The 20,631-nt window shown below is 43.3% G+C and overlaps 1 protein-coding gene across 1 annotated transcript in view; it reads left to right on the top strand.

The window, feature by feature from the left end:
- Positions 1 to 20,631, top strand: part of MDC1 (mediator of DNA damage checkpoint 1) — a 1,303,504-nt gene that overhangs the window by 698,889 nt on the left and 583,984 nt on the right. The window contains exon 8 of the mRNA XM_044083294.1: positions 12,703 to 12,747. Within this exon, the coding sequence (XP_043939229.1) occupies positions 12,703 to 12,747 (45 nt within the window). The remainder of the gene's footprint in view (positions 1 to 12,702; positions 12,748 to 20,631) is intronic.

Genomic DNA, 20,631 nt, shown 5'->3' with positions numbered 1-20,631 from the left:
GACCCACATTCCAGGGAAATCCAATATATTGGCAGACAGATTAAGCAGGACAATTCTCTCTCCTCACGAGTGGTCCCTGAACGAAACAGTAGCAGCTCAGGTTTTCAGAAGATGGGGGACACCGTGCTGCGACCTGTTTGCAACACCACAAAACACAAAGTGCAAAAGGTTCTTCTCCTTGACTCCACATCAGGGGGAGGCAGCTATGGATGCTCTAGCACAACCTTGGCCAACAGGGCTACTTTATGCATTTCCTCCGGTTCCACTTCTCCCCAAAGTCATTCAGAAAGCTTCTCAATTGGGGTCCACAATGATACTAATTGCTCCGCACTGGCCTCGTCAGGTATGGTTTCCGTACCTGAAGAAACGTGCTGTGGACGATCCTTGGGTTTTGGATCTAACTCCGGATCTGCTAATTCATCAGTCGGGACGACAACACCAGTCCCTTCGCACTTTGAAGTTGACAGCTTGGCTCCTCCACTTCCGACTTTAGTCAGAAATCACACCTTAGACCCGGAAGTTATTCACATTTTATCTTCGGCCCACAAACCCACCACTAAGAAATTGTACCTCAGTAAGTGGAAGAGGTTTGCTATCTGGGCTCAACTCAGGGGCTTAAACCCCATCACTGCCCCGATTCCAGAGGTTTTGAAATTTTTAACATCCTTGTTTAATCAAGGATCTTCAGTCTCTACTATTAAAGTCCAACTGGCAGCTATCTCTAAATTTCACGAATCCATGGATCCACCATTGATGAGCAGTAGATTATGCAAAACTTTCATTAAAGGTGCGGGGCTGTTAAGACCCCCAGTTTTTCATCCTGCGCCTCCGTGGGATCTTGATTTGGTACTTCGTGCCCTAACATCTTCCCCTTTCGAACCGGCTGCTACATGTGAGTTAAAATATCTGTCTTGGAAAACTGCCTTTTTAGTTGCAATTACCTCTGCAAGAAGAGTTTCAGAGCTTCAAGCCCTATCTATCAAACCACTGTACTTGATTTTTCACAAGGATAGAGTATCACTTAGGCCTAACCCATCTTTTGTCCCAAAGATTTGTTCTAATCTCTGTCTCCAACAATCTCTAGAGCTACCAGTTTTCTTTCCAAAATTCTCCAACGAAGCGGAGTATACTCTCCATAAATTGGATGTTCACAGGCAATTGCGCTTCTATCTAGACAGGACTCAGCAATTTCGTAAATCAGACCAGTTGTTTGTGTCCTTTTCAGACAATAAATTGGGTAAAACCATCACTAAAGCTACTATCTCCAAATGGATTAGAGATTGTATAACTCAGGCTTATTCCTCTTCAAATAAGCAACTTACAACATCTATCAAAGCACACTCTACCAGAGCTATGGCTACTTCTATCGCCTTTCATTCCAAGCTCGCTATTTCTGAGATTTGTGCTGCGGCTACTTGGTCCAACCCGCACACTTTCATTTCCCACTATAAATTGGATGTGGCATCTAAAGGACGAGCATCATTTGGTTCCACGGTACTCAGGAGTGTTTTCCAGTGAGCCACCCAGGATTCAGGTGCTAGGGACGCTGTCCCATCAGTCAGAATGTAGGCGAGATAGGATCACATAACATCTTTTAGTTATGTACTCACCATAACTTCAGATGTTTGGGATCCATCTCGCCACATTCCTGATACCCACCCTCCTTCCCCCTGCCTTGGAGATCAGAAGAGATTGAACGGTTTTGAGTTCTACTGTTTTATCTTGTTTCATCTGACGATGTTATATAAGCAGTGCGTGCATGTGTGCATGTATGCGGACAAACTAGATCTGGGGGACTGGTAGTGGTGCATCCTGGGATATAGTAAGCTCAGCCAATAAGAGACTTCGCTCTTTGGCATAAGCGTGCAGAGTCGGAGCCGAGGGATCGGCTCCGAACCCATCAGTCAGAATGTAGGCGAGATGGATCCCAAACATCTGAAGTTATGGTGAGTACATAACTAAAAGATTTCTGTCTCTAAAACAGTTGTCAAATTTCACTTGCAGGACTCCGTGCAAGAAGGCCTGGGAAGATGGATGCTTGTCTTTTTTCTTTTCATTGGACAGGAATGTTCTTGTACGATTTCCCCCCTTTTCACTAACATCTAGGGTACCTCTGAAGATTCAGAAGGACTCCCTAGAGGTCATAGTGTTGACTTTTCTTTTGGCCTAGACAGCAGTGGTTCTCCCTTCTGGAAATTGTAAGAGGCAATTTATGGCAAGCTTCCTCACAGACTGGATTTACTCCCAAGACCAGGGTTGATTCAAGGTGGACTAGAATTGCCTAATTTGAGGGGTATTTTAGAGCAACACAGTTAAGGCTCTTATACATAGGAGAAGCAGAAAACTATAATTCAAAGTGGAAAGGAGTGATGCTGGCACAGAGGAAGCTCAAGAAATGAGGGATTGTGATTTTGGATGCAGATTAAGGAGGAACAGAATCAGAGTATTATATTCATAAAATAACAAGGAACGTTCTAAGAACCAAACTAGCATGGGAGTGTAGAAGAGATTTTGTCGATATGGTTAACTTTGGTCAGGAATACAGATAATGGGGAAGAGGGGGCTGGAATTTATTGGAGAAAACTGACAAAGGAGCCAATGTATTGGGAGCAAATAACTAGAAAAGGAAAGGCAGAAATAACTAGAAAAGGAAAGGCAGAATGGGAAGAGGCCAAGAATTTATTTGGACTGCAGGTTAGAGGTTGCCTTCCCCATCAAGGATTGATATCAGAGTATAGGCAAACAGAGAAATGGGGGGGGCTCCTAAATGAAAGACTAGAACTGGTAGAGTTTTTAATAGAATCTAGAAAAGAAGCTGCTGTTAAAAGGAATTAATAAAGCATATAAAATATTGCATGATTATAAGAGTTAATCAGAGGAGCTTAGAAAGGGCTGGGAAGAGATTGGATAAGCAGTTCACAGACACCATGGAGGGAATATTTGTTTATCTCCCAAATATGCAACAAAGTCTAGAAGCTTTAGAATCTTTCCATGGAAGTGTTTACATAGGTTTTTTTTACCCCAAGTAGACTCAAAAGAATGTTTCCTTGGGTGGTTAGCAAATGTTGGAGGTGTGACTGGTAAGAAAGGTAGTTGCGAACAAATTTTTTTTGGAAGTCTGAGCTGGCAGACTTGGATTCACTGTGGACCACTCTGAGATGCTGGGTGAGCAGATTGGACTGACTGGGGAGATTTTTTTTCTGTTGTGCTACAGAATCAGAATTGCCTATAAATAAATACATAATAAGTAAAGCCTTGCTGAGCCTAATTATTGTGGCTGCCAAAAAAGCAATTACTAGAAAATGTAAATCAGAGTCTAGGCCAACTTTACTAGCAATGGTGAGTATAGTAAGAGATGAAACTGGAATCTTTAGAAAAGGGAAGGAGCAAACTACATAAGAAATGGGAATTGTAGGGCCAGTATCTGCAGTGCAGTAACTAGGTTTGAGGCAGGATTTGAATGAGCTGTATAATGCTTAAAGGAAAACGCCCACCCCCTCATACAGTTTAATTTGATCATTAGGTTTCTTTTCTCCCTACAGTATATGGTTCCAGCATTGTGTATGTACCAGAAACCTGCTTGTAGTTTTTAAAATGTTTAATCTGAAGTAGTTAACTTCATTTATCTGCAACCTGTGGGTATTCTGATCCGTATTGGATCCAAGCTGGCAACATTTTTTCCAAGCTCCTCCCCTTACCCATAATCCCTCACATCTGCCCTCTGATCTCGGTTTGCCGTGTCATGCGTACGCATCGTGGTCTCTCTAGCTCCAGGTTGGGTGTAGTAAGTGGAAGCTTTTTTCTGATGTATTTAGTGTGTGTGTGTGTGTGTGTGTGTTGGTCCTAGGGCGGTGGATCGATTTGGGAAGCAAATCTTTTCTTCAGCGACATTTTCTGTTCGAGTACTGAATTATTTGGCATGTCATACGACTTCAGCAAGGACCTAGTCAGTTTGCTATGTTGCTCCAAGAGTCTGTCGCCAGCAGACAAGCGGCTGTTCTCAGCGAAAATGTTGGATCTAAAGTCTGTTTTGAACATGTCCATGCGTCTTCTTTCCCATGCCACTGAAGGAGCGGCTAGGGCGTCTTGGACCGGCAGCATAGCTATGAGGCGTCACGCTTGGCTCAGACTGTCAATTCGCGGACCCCTTCAAGACGTCATTCACAAATGCTCCCTTTGATGGTTCTTCCCTGTTCGTGAAGACAGTACATGACACCCTGGTCCAAAGCAAGGAGGACGGGAAGACTTTGACGTCTGAGTCTGCTTCTCTAGCCCTCAGTCCTTTTCTAGTTATCAGACAGGGCAAAAGATGTGGTTCCGGGAATCTCAGTTTTCCTGGGACTCAGGAAAATTTGTCCCCTGGAGGCAGAGGGGGACAAGACAGACGCCGCCCCAGAGGCACAGGGGGGCTGAGGAACTTTGGGTCTAGGGAGACCTTATCGGACAGACCCACGCAACAACCCTGAGGGGTTGCCCGACTATCCTACTCTAGAGACAGTCTGGAGAAGATTGTCATTGCACCTAACGGCTTTGGAGTCCATGACGGCAGACCATTAGGTGCTCCAAATAATTTCCCGAGCCTACTCCATCCCATTCGTTGCCCCACCCATCCAGCCAAAACCCCTTCCGGATGTTCCACCTGCTTCAAAGGGAGGCTGCAGCGCAAGAAATTTCAAAGTTGCTTCGCAATCAGGCCGTCGAACCCCCCCTGATCAGTCCTGATTAGGCATTTATTCCAGGTTCTTTTAGTGCCAAAAAAGATGGGGGACCTCAGGCCCATGTTGGACCTGTCAACTCTGAACCTGACTGTAGCCAAGCAGAAATTCTGGATGGTCACCTTGCAGTCCATTCCACCTTGCCTCCGAGAATGTGACTGATGTGGTAAATATACCTCCAGAACACCCCAAATGAAAAGCACCAGTGGAGGAAATAAAGCCCAGTCTTTTCTTTTAAGTCCAGTTTAATATTGGAAATAAGGACAAGTCACTCCAGCACCACAAAAGACCAAAAATACGAACTTCAAGGCACATTAACGCTATGTCTCCACACTTGCGTTTTCGTTTGATAAACTTCCTCAAATGTGAATGAATACTTGTTACAAATACACTCCACTTTATATATATATATATATATATATATATATATATATATATATATATATATATATATATATATATATATATATATATATACACACTAATTAATCAATTTAAATTGTTCTACTTTAATAGTCATTAATAACCTCAGTTCATATCAATTACAACATTAACTTGAAGTTTGTATTTTTGGTCTTTTGTGGTGCTGGAGTGACTTATCCTTATTTCCGATATTAAACTGGACTTAAAAGAAAAGACTGGGCTTTATTTCCTCCACTGGTGCTTTTCATTTGGTGAGTTGTGAACTTGTACTAGCCTCCATTGGATTGTGGTGAGACCTCCAGAACACTTACTACCATATCAAAATTTGCAGAAGTTCCAGGAGATTCCTTCGCTTCCGGCTGGGAGCCAATTTTTTCCAGTTCAGAGCCCTACCCTTTGGTCTCACCAGTTTCCAGGGTGTTTTACCAAGGTTAAGGCAGTTGTAGCGGCTCACCTGAGGCTTCAGGGGATTCAGGTGTTTCCTTACCTAGATTATTGGCTTCTCGCTGCTGCCACCAAGCGTCTACTTTGCATGGCCAGAGACTCCTTCCTGCATCTTGCAGTCAACCTAGGGATTACTATCAACATCTCCAAGTCACGCTTGAACCCGACACAGACCTTGGAATTTATAGGGGCATGGCTGGACACCATTGCAATCCTTTCTCACACTTGACAGGGTCCAGAGCCTACAGGCCCATTTATCAGTGATCCCCGGCCCCAGGCTACCAACAGTGAGCGTTCTCCGAGCCCTAGGCTCCATGGCCGCAGCAATCTCAATGTGCATGCCTTGACATGCGGGTGCTTCAGTTGACCCTGGCAGTACAGTTGTCTTGGCTAGACCTCCCTATGGACTATCCAATAATCAGCAGAGCCTGAAAGATGTTGCTTTTGGTGGCTCCAGTCGCTGGAAATCTTGGCAGGTTGACCCTTCATAACACCCCAAGCCACAGTGACCACGGATGCCTTCCAGCTCGGGTGGGGGGGCACTATTTGGGGAGGACGATCTAAGGCATGTGGTCCCAGACCTAGACCAGATTGCATATCAGTGCTCTGGAGATGAGGGCAGTGCTTTTAGCGTTGCAAGCCTTTCATGCGGGGGGGGGGGTGATTGCAGTTCAGACAACATGTCTTGTCTGGCACATCAGCAAACAAGGAGGAACCAGATCTTACTTCTCTGTTACGAGGCTATGAGAGTGTGGGAGTTGGTGATCTCCAGTCTGTTTCTGATTGCAACGCTCATCCCAGGATGCTTCAACATTTTAGCGGACAGACTGAGTCGGGCTATTCTAATGCCATACGAGTGGTCTCTGAAGCAATCGATAGCGGAGGAGATCTTCCTTGCATGGGGTCAGCCTTCCTGTGATCTCATCGCATCTCCTTCCAACATTAAGTGCAGTGAGTTCTTCGCTCTGATCCCCTCACCAGGGGACTTCCCCAGAGATGCTCTCGTCCATGCTTGGCCTCCTAGGTTACTGTATGCTTACCCACCCCGTTACCTCTCATTCCAAATTTTCTTCAGAAAGCTTGCTGACTGGGGTGCAAAGTGATCCTCATTGCTCCATTCTGGCCTCGTCAGGTGTGGTTCCCCTTCCTCTGGTCTCATGTTCTAACTCCTCCTTGGATTTTGCATCCTTGCCCGGATCTCTCATCCCTTGGGCATCTGTTCGTCCAACATGGACAGCCTCATGTGGACGGCTTGGTTGCTCCAGTTCCCCTGATTGCTAGGACTCCCGGTCTGTCATCTTCAGTAAAGACTATTCTGGTGGCATCCCACAAAGCTTCCACTATGAGGGTTTATCGCAGCAAATGGAAACGCTTCTCAATTTGGGCTTCTTAGAGGAACTTAGATCACTTTACAGCCCCGGTTCCTGCAGTGTTGAGTTTTTGTCCAATATTTTCCAACAAGGGTCTCTCTCTTCCACTGTAAAAGTACAACTGGCGGCCATCTCTAATTTTCATGTCAGCGAAAATGTAATGCTCTGGCCTCTTGAGACTGTGTAAAGCTTTTCTGAAAGGCACCTTTCTTTTACATCCGGTTAAGGATTCAGTCCCTCCTTGGGACCTTACCCTAGTTCTGCTGGCACTAGTTGCTCCCCTCTTCGAACCAGCAGCGTCAGTAGATTTGAAATTCTTATCCTGGAAGACCACTTTCTTGGTGGCCATTACTTCGGCCAGAAGAGTTTCTGAGATCCGAGCTTTGTCTGCCATGCCCCCTTACTTGATCTTTCATAAAGACAGGGTTTCGCTCTGCATGAACCCTTCTTTCTTACCAAAAGTTGCCTGTGAATCAAATGTTAATCAGACTATTAACCTGCCTGTTTTCTTTCCAAATTTTCAGAACAAGGGTGAATATAAACTGCGTCAGACGGCTTATTTTCTATTTACATAGGATTGAACCCTTTCGTAATTTTCTAGACCCTTTTTGGGCAAAGCCATATCCAAGGTCTCATTACATAGATGGATTACACAGTGTATACTGCAAGACTATAAGGACAAAGGTCTGTCCCCCGCCTGGTCCTGTTTAAGCTCATTCTACCAGATCTATGGAAACGTCTGCTGCTTTTTGGTCTAGGGTTTCACTGGGTATCATCTGTGCAGCAGCGACCTGGACAAGGTCACATTCATTTACTTCTCATAAGTTGGATTTGATGTCTAGAGGGAGAGCATCTTTTGGCTCTGCGGTGCTCAGGAATATCCTTCCATGAGGGCCTCCCAGGATTTTTTGGCAGCTGGGGACTGTCCCACAGGTTGCAGATAACTTCTTTATATGAAGTAGTTAATTTATGTACTCACCATAACGTTCCATCTGAGTAGTAGTACTTCATTTTCTGCAACTGTCCCACCCTCCTTCCCCCGAACCTGTTTTAGATTAGCACTGTTGAGGTGCGGATAGTTTGGGTAGTGGCAAACTCAATCTGAGGGAAAGTAGGATATGTGAGGGATTGTGGGTAAGGGGAGGAGCTTGGAGCAGATGCTTGGAAAAAATGTTGCCGGCTCAGATCCGATATGGATCCGAATGCCCACAGGTTGCAGAAAATGAAGTAGAACTACTCAGATGGGACGTTATGGTGAGTACATAACTTTTTTCCTTGCATTGGAGTCAAAGGAAGGGAAAGGTCATTTACTTTTGTTTAAACTCAACTTCTCACATAACTTTGCAGAGAAATTATGTATCCACCTGCATGACATATAGACGCAGTTAAATCTGTAGTTTACCCTGTCAGGTACTGCTGTCAAGCTTAGATGGGTAATTAATCCTGCTAATGTCAGGAACACAACAGCTGATATAAAAAAAGACAAAGCTGTGGAATTGTTGCCACTATTTGTACTGCAGAGGGCAGGATAATTTAACACTCCCCTTTCATAGCAAATCAAAGCAATTAGATCAGTCAGGGGATTAAAGGCAACTGTTCTGACAAATTTACATAAGCACCAACACAGTATTGAAATTCTCAGCTTTAAATGTTGTTTGTAATAGTTTGTGTTGAACTTGAGTAGTAGCAAAGATTTCTGTGTCGGTAAATATTTTTTCTTGTAAAGTATAAAAATGCATTTACCCCCTCCTCCCCAAACACTCACACAGACCAGAACTGCAGAAACCCTATCAACTAGGTGCACTGATACTGTTCATAAAAAAAGGTCTTTTATGCTTTGACATCCTTCCAGAGGGGGATGCATATCTGGTACATGCAGATCCATTGTAAGAGATTCCCACTGACTTTCAGTCGGCCCTTGCATTGTCAGACAGCAACCATAATATACAGCTGAATTTACTTTAACATACATTTACTATGTGCACTTGCATTAAGGACACTAAGAAAAAAAACTCAAAAGTACTTAACTGTGTTTAAATGCACACACACACTTTTGTACACATGGACTTTATATACACATACAGAAACACACATACGTACACATATATAGTGTGTGTATGTATGCGTTTGTATGTGTATGGATATATATATATATATATATATATGTATATATATATGTATATATATATATATGTGTGTGTGTGTGTGCACAATGTGTGCATACAATGAATTTATAATAAACAGTGTAGTTTAATATGTATGCATTCTAGGAAATGTTACTCAATGATTTACTTGGCCGCTGTCGCACATTGGCTGTGTTCCACATGCTATCTTGGTCAATGTCTTTCCGTCAGTATTTTTTATTTGTATTGATAAGTGCGTTTAATAATTATCTTTGCCCGTTTAGCTTATGTTGCTGAAAAGGGTCATGGGACCAGTTTACTTTCCTGGTTACCAAAGTATAAATAAATATGAAATAGAAAAAGGAGGGGGGAGCATGATAGAAATAATTGAGGAGCTAGGAAAGCACATTTCAAGTCTGCATCATTCATGATAAAGAAAAATCATCTCACTGAAGGCATTGGGAAGTAGTAGACTGTTAGTCCTACTACTTGTCACCTGTAAATGTACAGCAAGGATTATTTAATGCAGTGAGTGTTCACACCTCAGCAGTAGAGTATATGGGAAGGTTTATCAAGTTTGTTAGGACTACAAAAGACTCCTCTTACAAAAAACTGTTTATCTGCTTTCTTTTGCTGCAAGTAGCTAACGGCTGTTTATAGCATAGAACAGGCTCTGGCAGACAGAAGTGAGGCTCAGTCAGGTAAACAGAAACAGCTCTTTTGCAGAAGGTGTGTTTAGATTACAGCGCTTCACAGTCCTGCCATTATATTTTAATGGCATGAGAAAACAGTACCACTTATGTCTGACGTGAGTCTCATAAAGAGGACTTGAAATGTATTCTGGGAAGAAGGAAGGAGGCCAAGAAAATAAGATTGCATCACCAAGGCAAGCCCCATCATCCGCCATTTTGAGAGAAACATTAAAATTGTAAAAGAAGCACTTGGAGTGATTTTGAGGCACTAAAATAGCTCAAAAACAAATGAAAAGTTATTTTTTGAGTTCTAAGGTAGAGTTTTCTTTTAACTGACAGACAATGGTTTATAAGTGATGTACAATGTTTACAACTACAGTTGTTTTAATGGTGTCTGTGATGTAAACTGTTTGCAACTAAAGTGATATTTTGTATTTTTATTTTTATATAATGTAAAATTGTCTTTATCATATGTGTAAATTTAATAAAGATGTTTGGGGGAAGAAAAGGACCAGGGATGTTTGTCCCATCCCCAAATAAGTACAACTGCCTGCCTGGATAAGTTAATACTTTCTAGGCACCTGATTTGAGGATGTGCAGCGGGTGTTATGGAGGTAAGAATTTCTGCAACTAGAAAATTATACGTTAGCGGTGGTGGTGCTGCGGTAGCGTTATCGCCTCACAGTAAGACGTCCTCTTCGATTCTCAGCTAGAGCGTCTTCTGTGTGGAGATGTGCGTGAATAGGTGTACCTTTGTTGAAGGTTGTGTCAGGGCTGGCAACTCTGCACGTAAAAATCTACTGCCAATCATTAGCGGACTGGAGTGCCACTGTGGCGACCCCTAACCGGGAAAAGCCGGAAGAGACAGCAGCAAATGAATAAGGTTTTCTAGTTGGTGTTAAAAGAATTGGCATCTATTCAGGGCAGGTTTTCCTCTGGTTCTACATTTGTGAGTTAATATCCTGTGATCAGTCTTCCTCTTCAAAGTTCATTTGTTGGACATTTGGATATTTCAGTACATCTGGCCATGGATCCCATTATTTGATTGCAGTCTTCATATGAAAGTTTTTTTAAATTGGGTGTTGTATATAGAGTCCCATAAAAACAGGCTCATCCATGGGATCATAATATAGAGAAATTAGCTTTTGCTTCATTTGAACCAGCTCATGTCTTACTGCTATGGCTGCTGCAAGAAGAATGACTGCAAACGCTTATGGTGGCCCAAATTCCTCTCATTTTCCCCAAAAATAGCATTTATGCCTAAATATGTGTTAATTCTCAAAGTAGTACCTATGAAGAACCTAAAAATAAGGGAGAAAGGATGCTCCATATCTTGGATGTCCACAGACAATTCTGGTACTGTCTTGACTGAAGAAATTTTCAGGACGTTTGATCGATTTCTTGTGAAAGTAAGGCAAGTGTGAAAACGGATTATTTCAAAATGGTTGTCTTGTGCCATAACTTTTGCTCCCACAGCAACAAAACTGCTCCCCACAAGGTTAAGATCATTCTTCCAGGAACTTGACTTCATCTGTGTCGTTTTGGAAAAGGACTGATTCTAGAAGTATTCTGAAAGTTGCAAGTTGGTTCTCTGTGCATACTTTTGCAAAACACTCTAAACTGGATTACTTTTCCAGGTCTAGGGCAGGTTTTGCTAAGACCATTCTCCATGGTTTCTTCATCCTTTCCCCTCACAGTCTAAAGTTTATAAGCCATGGTAGTCTGTTCATTTAGCTTGGGGTGTTGTGGCAGTGATCAGTATGATGAACATGGCACAGCCAGCAGCGGCCTTAGGTCAGCTGTGCCCTAGGCAAAAGGGCTCCACAGCGCCCCCCCACACCACCATCCAGGTGCCCCCAACCTGGTCTACCTACACAAAATAAATACTGGAAAAGTGCCCCTGCTACAGTGGCGCCCTAGGCGGCCGCCTAGTTGGCCTATGCTTAAGGCTGGCCATGGGCACAGCTCTAAGTAAACTTACCATAACAGTAGATGCTTGAATAGTTATTGGTGCAATAGCTACTCATTCTCCCTTGTTTTTTGTTTTTATGCAAAGGTGTGGACATCTCCTTTTCATAGTGTTGCCCTCCTTAAAGCTTTAGCCTCCCTTTCTCTTATGAAAGATCTGAGTAGCTTGGTGCCCAAACCTAGCTTAGCTCAAGCTTGACTACCTCTCTGTGTGAATGGAAGGTGCTCTTAAGCTTTGGAAGATGCCTGGCTGTGTCATATCCATGGTAGGATCTAAATCCACTTAGCTTAGGTTGCTACAGCCATTATTCAAATATCTGTTGTAATGTTAAGTTTATTTACACCCACACAATGCCTAAAATCTTTATGTACTGCATCTATTTAATATGGTTATCGATTAGCATGTGTTATGTTAGTGTTTTGCCAAAATGTATTGCCCACTTTTTTATTTAGTTTGTGGCAATGGATTGTATGATGTCCCTAGAGCATCTCTAATTACTTTTGCAGTGAAAGATGTAATTCAAGGTAAGTAATAACTTCAGGTTTTACATTGTCTGCAAATTGTTTTACGAAGTATTGGTCAGAAAGATGGCAAATACAGGGCCCAAACTGACCAGTGAGGAACACTTCATTATGTGAAAGTGTACAGTGTGTTTAAGCCTGGTAACTGTCGATCTGATTTTGGCATTTGGTTCTTTGGACTGTCCTTTAGATAGTTTTATTTGAAGCCGATTCATGTTTTGTTTGTGTCATTAGGCCCATCTTTAATGAAGGGGTGGTGTTGGATGCCCATTATCAGATGTAAATTTACTCATTCTGTATCTTGAACTATGGATACTGTCAAGTAGAGTCAGTCTAATAAAGAATTTGATTTTAAAATGTGCATTTGCTACATCACCACTCAGATTACATTTTTACTGTGAATGTTTTTCAAAGCAAGTCTTAATTCCCCCTTTTGTTTTTATAGTGCCTCTTCCGTCATGTTCCATCTGGAAAGGGCAGAAGGTTCAAGGTAAGGAGTGAACTTTATCTTAGTAAATATAAATGGAAGTAGTTGGTATTGGAGGTGGCAAAATATTTGTGGTAAATGTGAACTTTATGTTGAATTACATTTGCTTGGTAGAAAAGATTGGAAGTCTGTGTAGTCTGCCCTTTAATCAATGTTCTTCGTGTTTCACTGTTGCAGTCATTACATTTGGGTAATCTGTTGGCAGGTTGCCCTCATTCGGCCTGATTAACAAAGTCTTGGGTCCTGCGTCGGTTGCTGTCCCTTCTTCCATGACGTCAGGTCGGCAGGATATAAAACATGCAGCCGATGTCATTACATCAGTCTTTCTTGCTGTGTGGTGCCCGAAGCAGAAGTAGTTCGCAAGTGGCGGTCGGCCAACTCCTTAAATTTGTTTGAGTTTCAGAACCGAAGTCTTCAACTATAAAGCTAAGTACCCCGTTGGGGAAACTTTTTCTTGCTCCTTCTGATGTCAGTAAAAGTTAATTGCATTACTTGTGGGAAGCAAATACCTCATAAAGATTTTCATTTGTACTGTGTACCTTGCCTAGGCCCTGACCACAACGTACCTTGCTGTCGGTTTTGTGCTAAATTTAATCAACGCACTATTAAATGTTATATTTTTGCTTCAAAATATTTTGGCTCACGCTTTAATTATCCAGAAATGTCGTCTGTTAGCAATCTGACTACCGGAATACCTAAAAAATGCAAAGAAAGAGACACAGGCCATCTAGGTCCAAAACTGACACTTCTAAGCCAGTCGCTGGTTCGCCGGTACTCTGGCGCTTTCGCAGCCCTTGATACCGACTATTTCTGATTCGCAGGCCTCTACTGAGACCCATTTGGTGTCCGGTATGCCGCAAGGTACTGCAGTTATGGAACCCGCGGATGTCCCTACCTTAGATGGGTCTGGAGCTGCTGTGCAGGCACCAGCTTCTGAGGGTGTTTTCAGGCCTACGGATTTATATATTAGACCGACGCCTTCTTCAAAACTAAGGCCAAAAACTTAAATCTACGTCTAAAAAAGACACCTGGGCCACATGTTCAGGCCCCAATGCCTTAAAAAAATGATCAAAATGGCTGAAGATTTAATTACTCTTATCAGGGTAGTTCATCCCCCCCCCCCCCCAAGAGTCCTAGGCAAGACATTGATTATGAATCTCCTGAACAGGATTCTTTTTTTTCTGATTCTTCTAATGAACAGGATTTGTCTATACCTACTTGTGAGGACTTGGACGCAGAAGATTCCATTCCTTCTGCTTCTCCCCCTGAGGATTTCTCTTTTGGGGAAACTTTACATACTTTAAGGGAACATTTCCACTGGGAAAGTCAGGACTTCTGTGAATCTAAAGAGACAGGGATTTTCTTCATCTTCCTCAGCATAGGCCTTTAGCTATACCTCCTGTTCTAGACATAGTTTATCTTTTTTCAGAGTGTAGTATGGCCCCTGATTCCCTGCCTCCGGCTCCTTGTAAGCCTGACAGCTACTACAGGGTTCCTGACTCCCACAAATTCCTTTTCAAAAATCCTGTTGCAGATCCTGAAGCCATTTCTCAGCGTCCCAAGGGCATTAAGGCCTCTGCTGCAAAAATCCTACCCCTTCTGATAGAGATTCCAGGGTGCTGGATAGATGGGGTAAGAAGGTTTGCACTTCTGCAACCTTGGCAATCAGGGCTTTAAACTGTCAATTTCATATGCTTAAATATCAACCGCATATCATGGGACTGCTTAAACAGAAAATGATAATTTCTGACTGTGTGGAAAATAAAGATTTATAGGATTTATTGCATTCAGCTGAACAAGTTGGAAAACGTACTTTGCAATGTGGTTTTGATTCTTTGGAGGCGTCTTGTAGGGCTGCTGTAACTGTCTGTGCTTAAAAGGAACACTTGGCTCAGAGCGCAAACTCTGCCTGATCATGTTAAAGCAAAATTGTTGGATGCTCCTTTACAACAGGACCGTCTCTTTGGTAATAAGGCTGAAGAAGTTTTAAAAAAGATGGAAGATAAAGCTAAATCTATGCAAACTGTGTAAGATTTCCTACAAGTGCAGCCTCCAAGATTTAGTAGGCACTGGCCTACTAAGAACTGGTCCTTTCCAGTTCCTTAGAGAGCCACTCAAGTCAAACACAGACATTCCAAAGTCTCCAGATTTCAATCACAAGGGACTTTTACAATAAAACAATGGGGTGCTTCCTCCTCCAAATCTAGAAGCAACAAGGCACCTCCCTATGGTAAACAGTCTCAATGACGTACCTTTTACACCTGCCAAGCACTTACTGTTAACCACCCCTTTGGGGGTAAAACTGGCACTTCATGCAAGAAACTGGAAACTTGTAACCCAGGACAAATGGGTTTTAAATACAGTATCCCAGGGATACAGACTTCATTTCCACACGTTGCCAATCCCAAATGGATGGCCAGACCTCCCCCAAATCAGTGGACAGAGGCCCAGAAACAAGTACTGTCCCTCATGAACATGGGGGCTATTCAACCAGTACTAGAAGAGAAAAAGGGGCAAGGCTTCTATTCAAGACTTTTCCTGGTGCCCAGAAAAGACAAATCTTGGCGTTCAATTCCAGACTTATCTACTCTAAACACACATTTTTGAAAATTCCAAAATTCAAGATGCTGACTCAACAGTTACTTCCTATGCTAGGCAAAGATGCCTGGTTGGTAACTCTAGACTTAAGAGGCTTACCTGCATATCCCAATCAGGGAATCTTGCAGAAGATACCTCCGCTTCAAAGCAGGCTACTTGCATTAACAGATGTTCGTGTTTCACTGTTGCAGTCATTACACTTGGGTTATCCTGCTGGCAGGCTACCCGCAGTCGGCCTGAATTCCGAAGTCCTGGTCCGGCGTCTGTTGCTGTCACCTCTTCCCTGACGGCAGTGTGCCAGGGGTATAAATGATGCAGCTGACGCCATTTTCTTCAGTCTTTCTTGCCGCGTGGTGCCCGAAGCAAAAGCAGTTCACAAGTGCCGGTTGGCCGACACCTGAGATTTTCGAAATCGAATTTCAGATCCGAAGTCTTCAATAAAGCCTTCCCATTGGGGAAACTTTTTTCTTGCTCCAGACCGATGTCAGAAAAAGTTAACAATTGTATTTCTTGTGGGAAGCAAATACCTCATAAGGATTTTCATTCTTACTGTATTCCTTGCCTAGGCCCTAACCACCACGTTGCTAGTTGTCTGTTTTGTGCTAGATTTAACCAACACACTATTAAGCGTCAGTACGATTTTGCTTTTCATTATTTTGGCAGAAGCTTTAACTGTATAATGCCGTTAGAACAACCGACCGCAATTCATAAAAAATGCAAGGATAAAGACAAGGACAAGCATCCGAGGTCCAAAACAGACAAAGCTTCTTCTAGGCCAGTCACCGGTTCGCCGGTGCTCAGTGAGGTGCTTTCGCAGCCCCTGACTCCTGCTACCTCAGAGCCACAGGCCGCCTCTGGCTCCCACGTTGGAGACAGCTAGGCCTCTGGATACTCAAGGTATCGGCCTTTCAGAAATTAATCCTTCAGATGGGTCCGGAGCCGCTGGGCAGTCATTGGCTTCTGAGGGTGTTTTCAGACCTACTCAACTTTATTTAAAGCCTACTTCAGCATCCAAGACTAAGTCTAAACCAGTTTTAAAGTCAAGAAAACCAGTACAGCATTCCCCAGGACAGACTTCTATGCCTAAGAAACAGATGCTCAAAATGGCCGAAGACCTAATTACTTTGATCAGGGATTCCCATCCTCCTCCTGATAAGAGGCCTAGGCAAGACACTGAATATGATTCCTCTGATCAGGTTTCCATTTCCTCTGATTCCTCTTCTGAACAGGGATATTCTATTCCTCCCTATGAGGATTCTGATGCTGAAGATTCTATTCCTTCAGCTACTCCTCCTGAGGACTATTCTTTTGGGGAAACCCTGCATACCATGAGGGAGCATTTCCACTGGGAGAGCCAAGATTATTCCGATTCTAAGAGACTTGGAGACATTCTTTTACTTCCTCAGTACAGACCTCTTGCAATTCCGCCTGTTTAGACCTATAGTGGATGATGTATTTTCAGAGTCTGGCCTGTCTCCAGACTCTACCTCCTGCTCCTGTTAAGCCGGACAGATACTACAGGGTTACAGACTCCCATAAATTTCTTTACAAAAACCCTGCTGCTGACCCAGAAACTCTCTCTCACAGGGTCCCAAAGGGGTCAAGGCTGCATCTGCTAAAAACCCTGTCCCCTCAGATAGAGATTCTAGGGCTTTGGACAGATGGGGGGGGGGGGGAGTTTACACTTCTGCTACCTTGGCTGTAAGGGCTTTAAATTGTCAATTTCATATGCTCAAATATCAGCAATACTTAATGTCTTTGTTAAAACAAAAATGTTGACAAATTCTGAATGTTCTGAAAACAAAGATTTGCAGGATTTATTGCATGCAGCTGAACAAGTGGGAAAACATACATTGCAATGTGGCTATGATTCACTGGAGGCCTCGTGCAGGGCCGCTGTTACAGGTTCTGTTATTAGAAGGCATGTTTGGTTAAAGGAACAGAATCTGCCTGATCATGGTAAAGCAAAATTATTGGATGCTCCATTACAGCATGATACTTTGTTTGGTGTTAAGGCAGAAGAGGTGTTGAAGAAAATGGAGGATAAGGCTAAATCTATGCAGACAGTAAAGGATTTCTTACAGGTACAGCCACCCAGATTTAGCAGGAACTGGCCTTCTAAGAATTGGTCCTTTCCAGTGTCAGACAGACCACAGAGGCAAATTCAGATGCCCTAGAGGCAGGCAACAGCCCCAGGGCTCATGCAGGCCCAAACAATGGGGGGCTTCTACCTCCAAAAGCAGAGAAGACAAATCTCAGCCTTATAGAAAACAGTCCCAATGACTTCCCTCTGCCATTGCCAAGCACTTATTTTTTGGCAGCACCCTTAGGGGGAAAGCTAGCACTTTTTCAGCAAAACTGGCACAAGATCACCCAGGACAAATGGGTCTTAAATAGTCTCAGGGTTAAAGGTTCCACTTTCACACCCTTCCAAAGGCAAAAGGTATGCCAGACCTGCCACACAATCAATGGGCAGAGGCAAAAAAAAGTTTCATTTCTCATGGACATGGGGGCTATTCAGCCAGTGCCACAACAAGAGCAGGGACAAGGATTTTACTCAAGACTTTTCTTAGTAACAAGAAAGGACAAAGCCTGGAGACCAATTCTGGACCTGTCTATTCTAAATACTTTTTTGGACGTCCCAAAATTCAAAATGTTAACTCTACAGCAGCTTCTGCCCATGCTGGACAAGGAGGCTTGGCTTGTAACTTTGGACCTCAGAGAGGCATACCTGCATGTCCCAATCAGACAGTCTTGCAGAAGATACCTCAGATTCATAGCTGGCTCAGTGCACTACCAATTCTCTGCACTGCCCTTTGGCTTATCTACTGCACCCAGGGTCTTCTCAAAATGCCTGGCACCAGTAATTGCATTTTGTAGACAGAGGAATTCAGATATATCCGTACTTGGACAACTGCCTTATTCAAGCAAAGACCACGGATATTCTACTACAGCATCTGGCATTTGTAAAAAGATTACTAATTTACCTAGGGTACACAGTAAACGAAAAGAAATCAAAACTAGTACCCTCTCAAGAGATAATATTCCTGGGTGCAAACTTAAATACAACTGCACAGATGGCTTATCTCACGCCAGACAAAGGCAACTGAATTCTTACTTCAAAAACATGGCAGCAAAGACCCAGTTGTCTTCAAGAAAAATTCTGCAGGCTTTGGGCTACATGACATCCTGCATTCTACTAATTCCATATGCAAGACTGCATATGAGGAAGCTACAATGGTATTTAAAAAGTGTTTGGACTCATTGCCACAGCCTGGAAACAGAAATTACACTCATTCCCTGCCTGCAACAGGAATTTCAATAGTGGGCACAGGCCTGTCACCACAACAAGGGACAGCCATTCACCTTACCCACTGCCAGGCAGATGCTAACAGATGCATCAGATTATGCCTGGGGGTGCACATGGCAGGAAAATATATTCAGGGCACATGGCTCACAAACCAAATGCATCTTCACATCAGTCTAAAAGATGTTAGCTGTACAAAATGCCCTGACAGCCTTCAAGGACCTACTTCATCCAGGACAACTACTGATAGACGGACAATACTACAGTCATGTGGTACATAGACAAGCAAGGGGGCACGCATTCCCACCCCCTCTGCAGACAAGCCATGACTTTGTGGAGCACAGCATTGACTTATCGAGTACATTTGCAAGCAAAATTCCTGCCAGGAAAGGCAAATACTTTGGCAGACAAACTAAGCAGAAACCTCATGGATCCTCATGAGTGGAAACTAGATCCACAAATCTTCAACATAACAGGGAAATGGGGATGCCCAGACATAGATCTGTTCGCCTCCCCTCAACTGCCAGCTACAGAAATTCTGCACTCAGACTTATCACAAGCAAACATGGAAAGTGGACGCCCTTTCATTCAGCTGGAAAGCCCTTACAGAATATGCCTTCCCTCCTCTGCCTCTCCTCTCCAACGTACTCCTAAAGGTCAGACAAGAGAAGCCAAAAATGATACTGATTGCACCAGACTGGCCATGCCAGTACTGGTACCCAATCCTGAAGAGCTTATATCAATGCCCAGCCTGGACATTGCTTCTTATACCTCATTTACTGACCCAACAAAACAATCAGATCCTACACAGCCAACTCAGAACCCTAAATCTGGCTGCATGGCGGATAATGTAATCAATCAGAACACACCTCTCTCTAAAGCAGTTATGGATGTTATTCTGGAGGCCGGGAGGCCCAGCACCAGAATCTAATGCAGAAAAATGGAAGAGATTCTGTGCTTGGAACTGAGCGCAGGGATTTGACACGCTTGTACCAAATATTCAGATTTTGCAATACCTAATTGAGATGCTGGACAAAAGCCAATCCTTCTCATCAATTAAGATCCATGCCTCTGCCATTTCATCTCATTACAATACGGACCCAACTATTTTTTCTCATCCACTGCTAAGACAGTTTCCTCAGAAGGGCCAAAAACATAAGACCTCCAAGGAGAGCTCCAATACCTGCATGGGACCTCAATTTTGTTTGAGAAAAACTCACACTGCCTCCTTTTGTGCCAGCCAATACAGCAGAAATAAAATACTTGTCATGGAAAACAGCTCTTCTCTTAGCAATAACTTCAGCAAGAAGAGTCTCAGAGTTACAGGCACTAATGGCTGTCTAACCTTTTATTATTTTCCATCAGGACAGGGTTTCTCTAAGGACAAACCCGATATTTAATGCCTAAGGTAGTATCCAGTGTGGCTCTTAACCAAACCATACCTTTGCCTACCTTTTATCCAAACCCACAAAATAAGGGGGAGAGACTTCTGCATTCTTTGGACATACACAGACAGCTACGCTTTTACTTGGACAAAACAAAAGCCTTCAGAAGGACTGAGCAACCTCTTAGTGGCATATGCTGCAGGATCACAAGGAAAAGCCATTTCAAAGCAGACTATTTCAAAATGGATAGGCCACTGCATTCATTTCTGCTATTCACAACATGGCAAATAAGTGCCCAAGGGCATTAGGCCACATTCTACCAGAGCAGCAGCCACTACAGCAGTCTTCCTCAGAGGAGTACCAACCAAGGACATTTTTGAGGCTGCAACCTGGACTTCAATGCACACTTTTACAAAGCACTACAATTTACCTCTCTACTCTAAATCCAGAGCAGGCTTTGCCACTGCAGTTCTGCAGAGCCTCACAGCCACTCCAAACTCTATTTAGGCCCAGCCACCCAACCTCAGCTTTGGGAATCAACCCAAGTGTAATGACTGCAACATTGAAACACTATGAACATAGTACAGTTGTGTGCCT

This window comes from Protopterus annectens, chromosome 9.part0 (assembly GCF_019279795.1).
Source record: "Protopterus annectens isolate FY-2018-M chromosome 9.part0, PAN1.0, whole genome shotgun sequence".
Lineage (NCBI taxonomy): Eukaryota > Metazoa > Chordata > Ceratodontiformes > Protopteridae > Protopterus > Protopterus annectens.
This window is presented reverse-complemented; position numbering and strand designations above follow the sequence as displayed.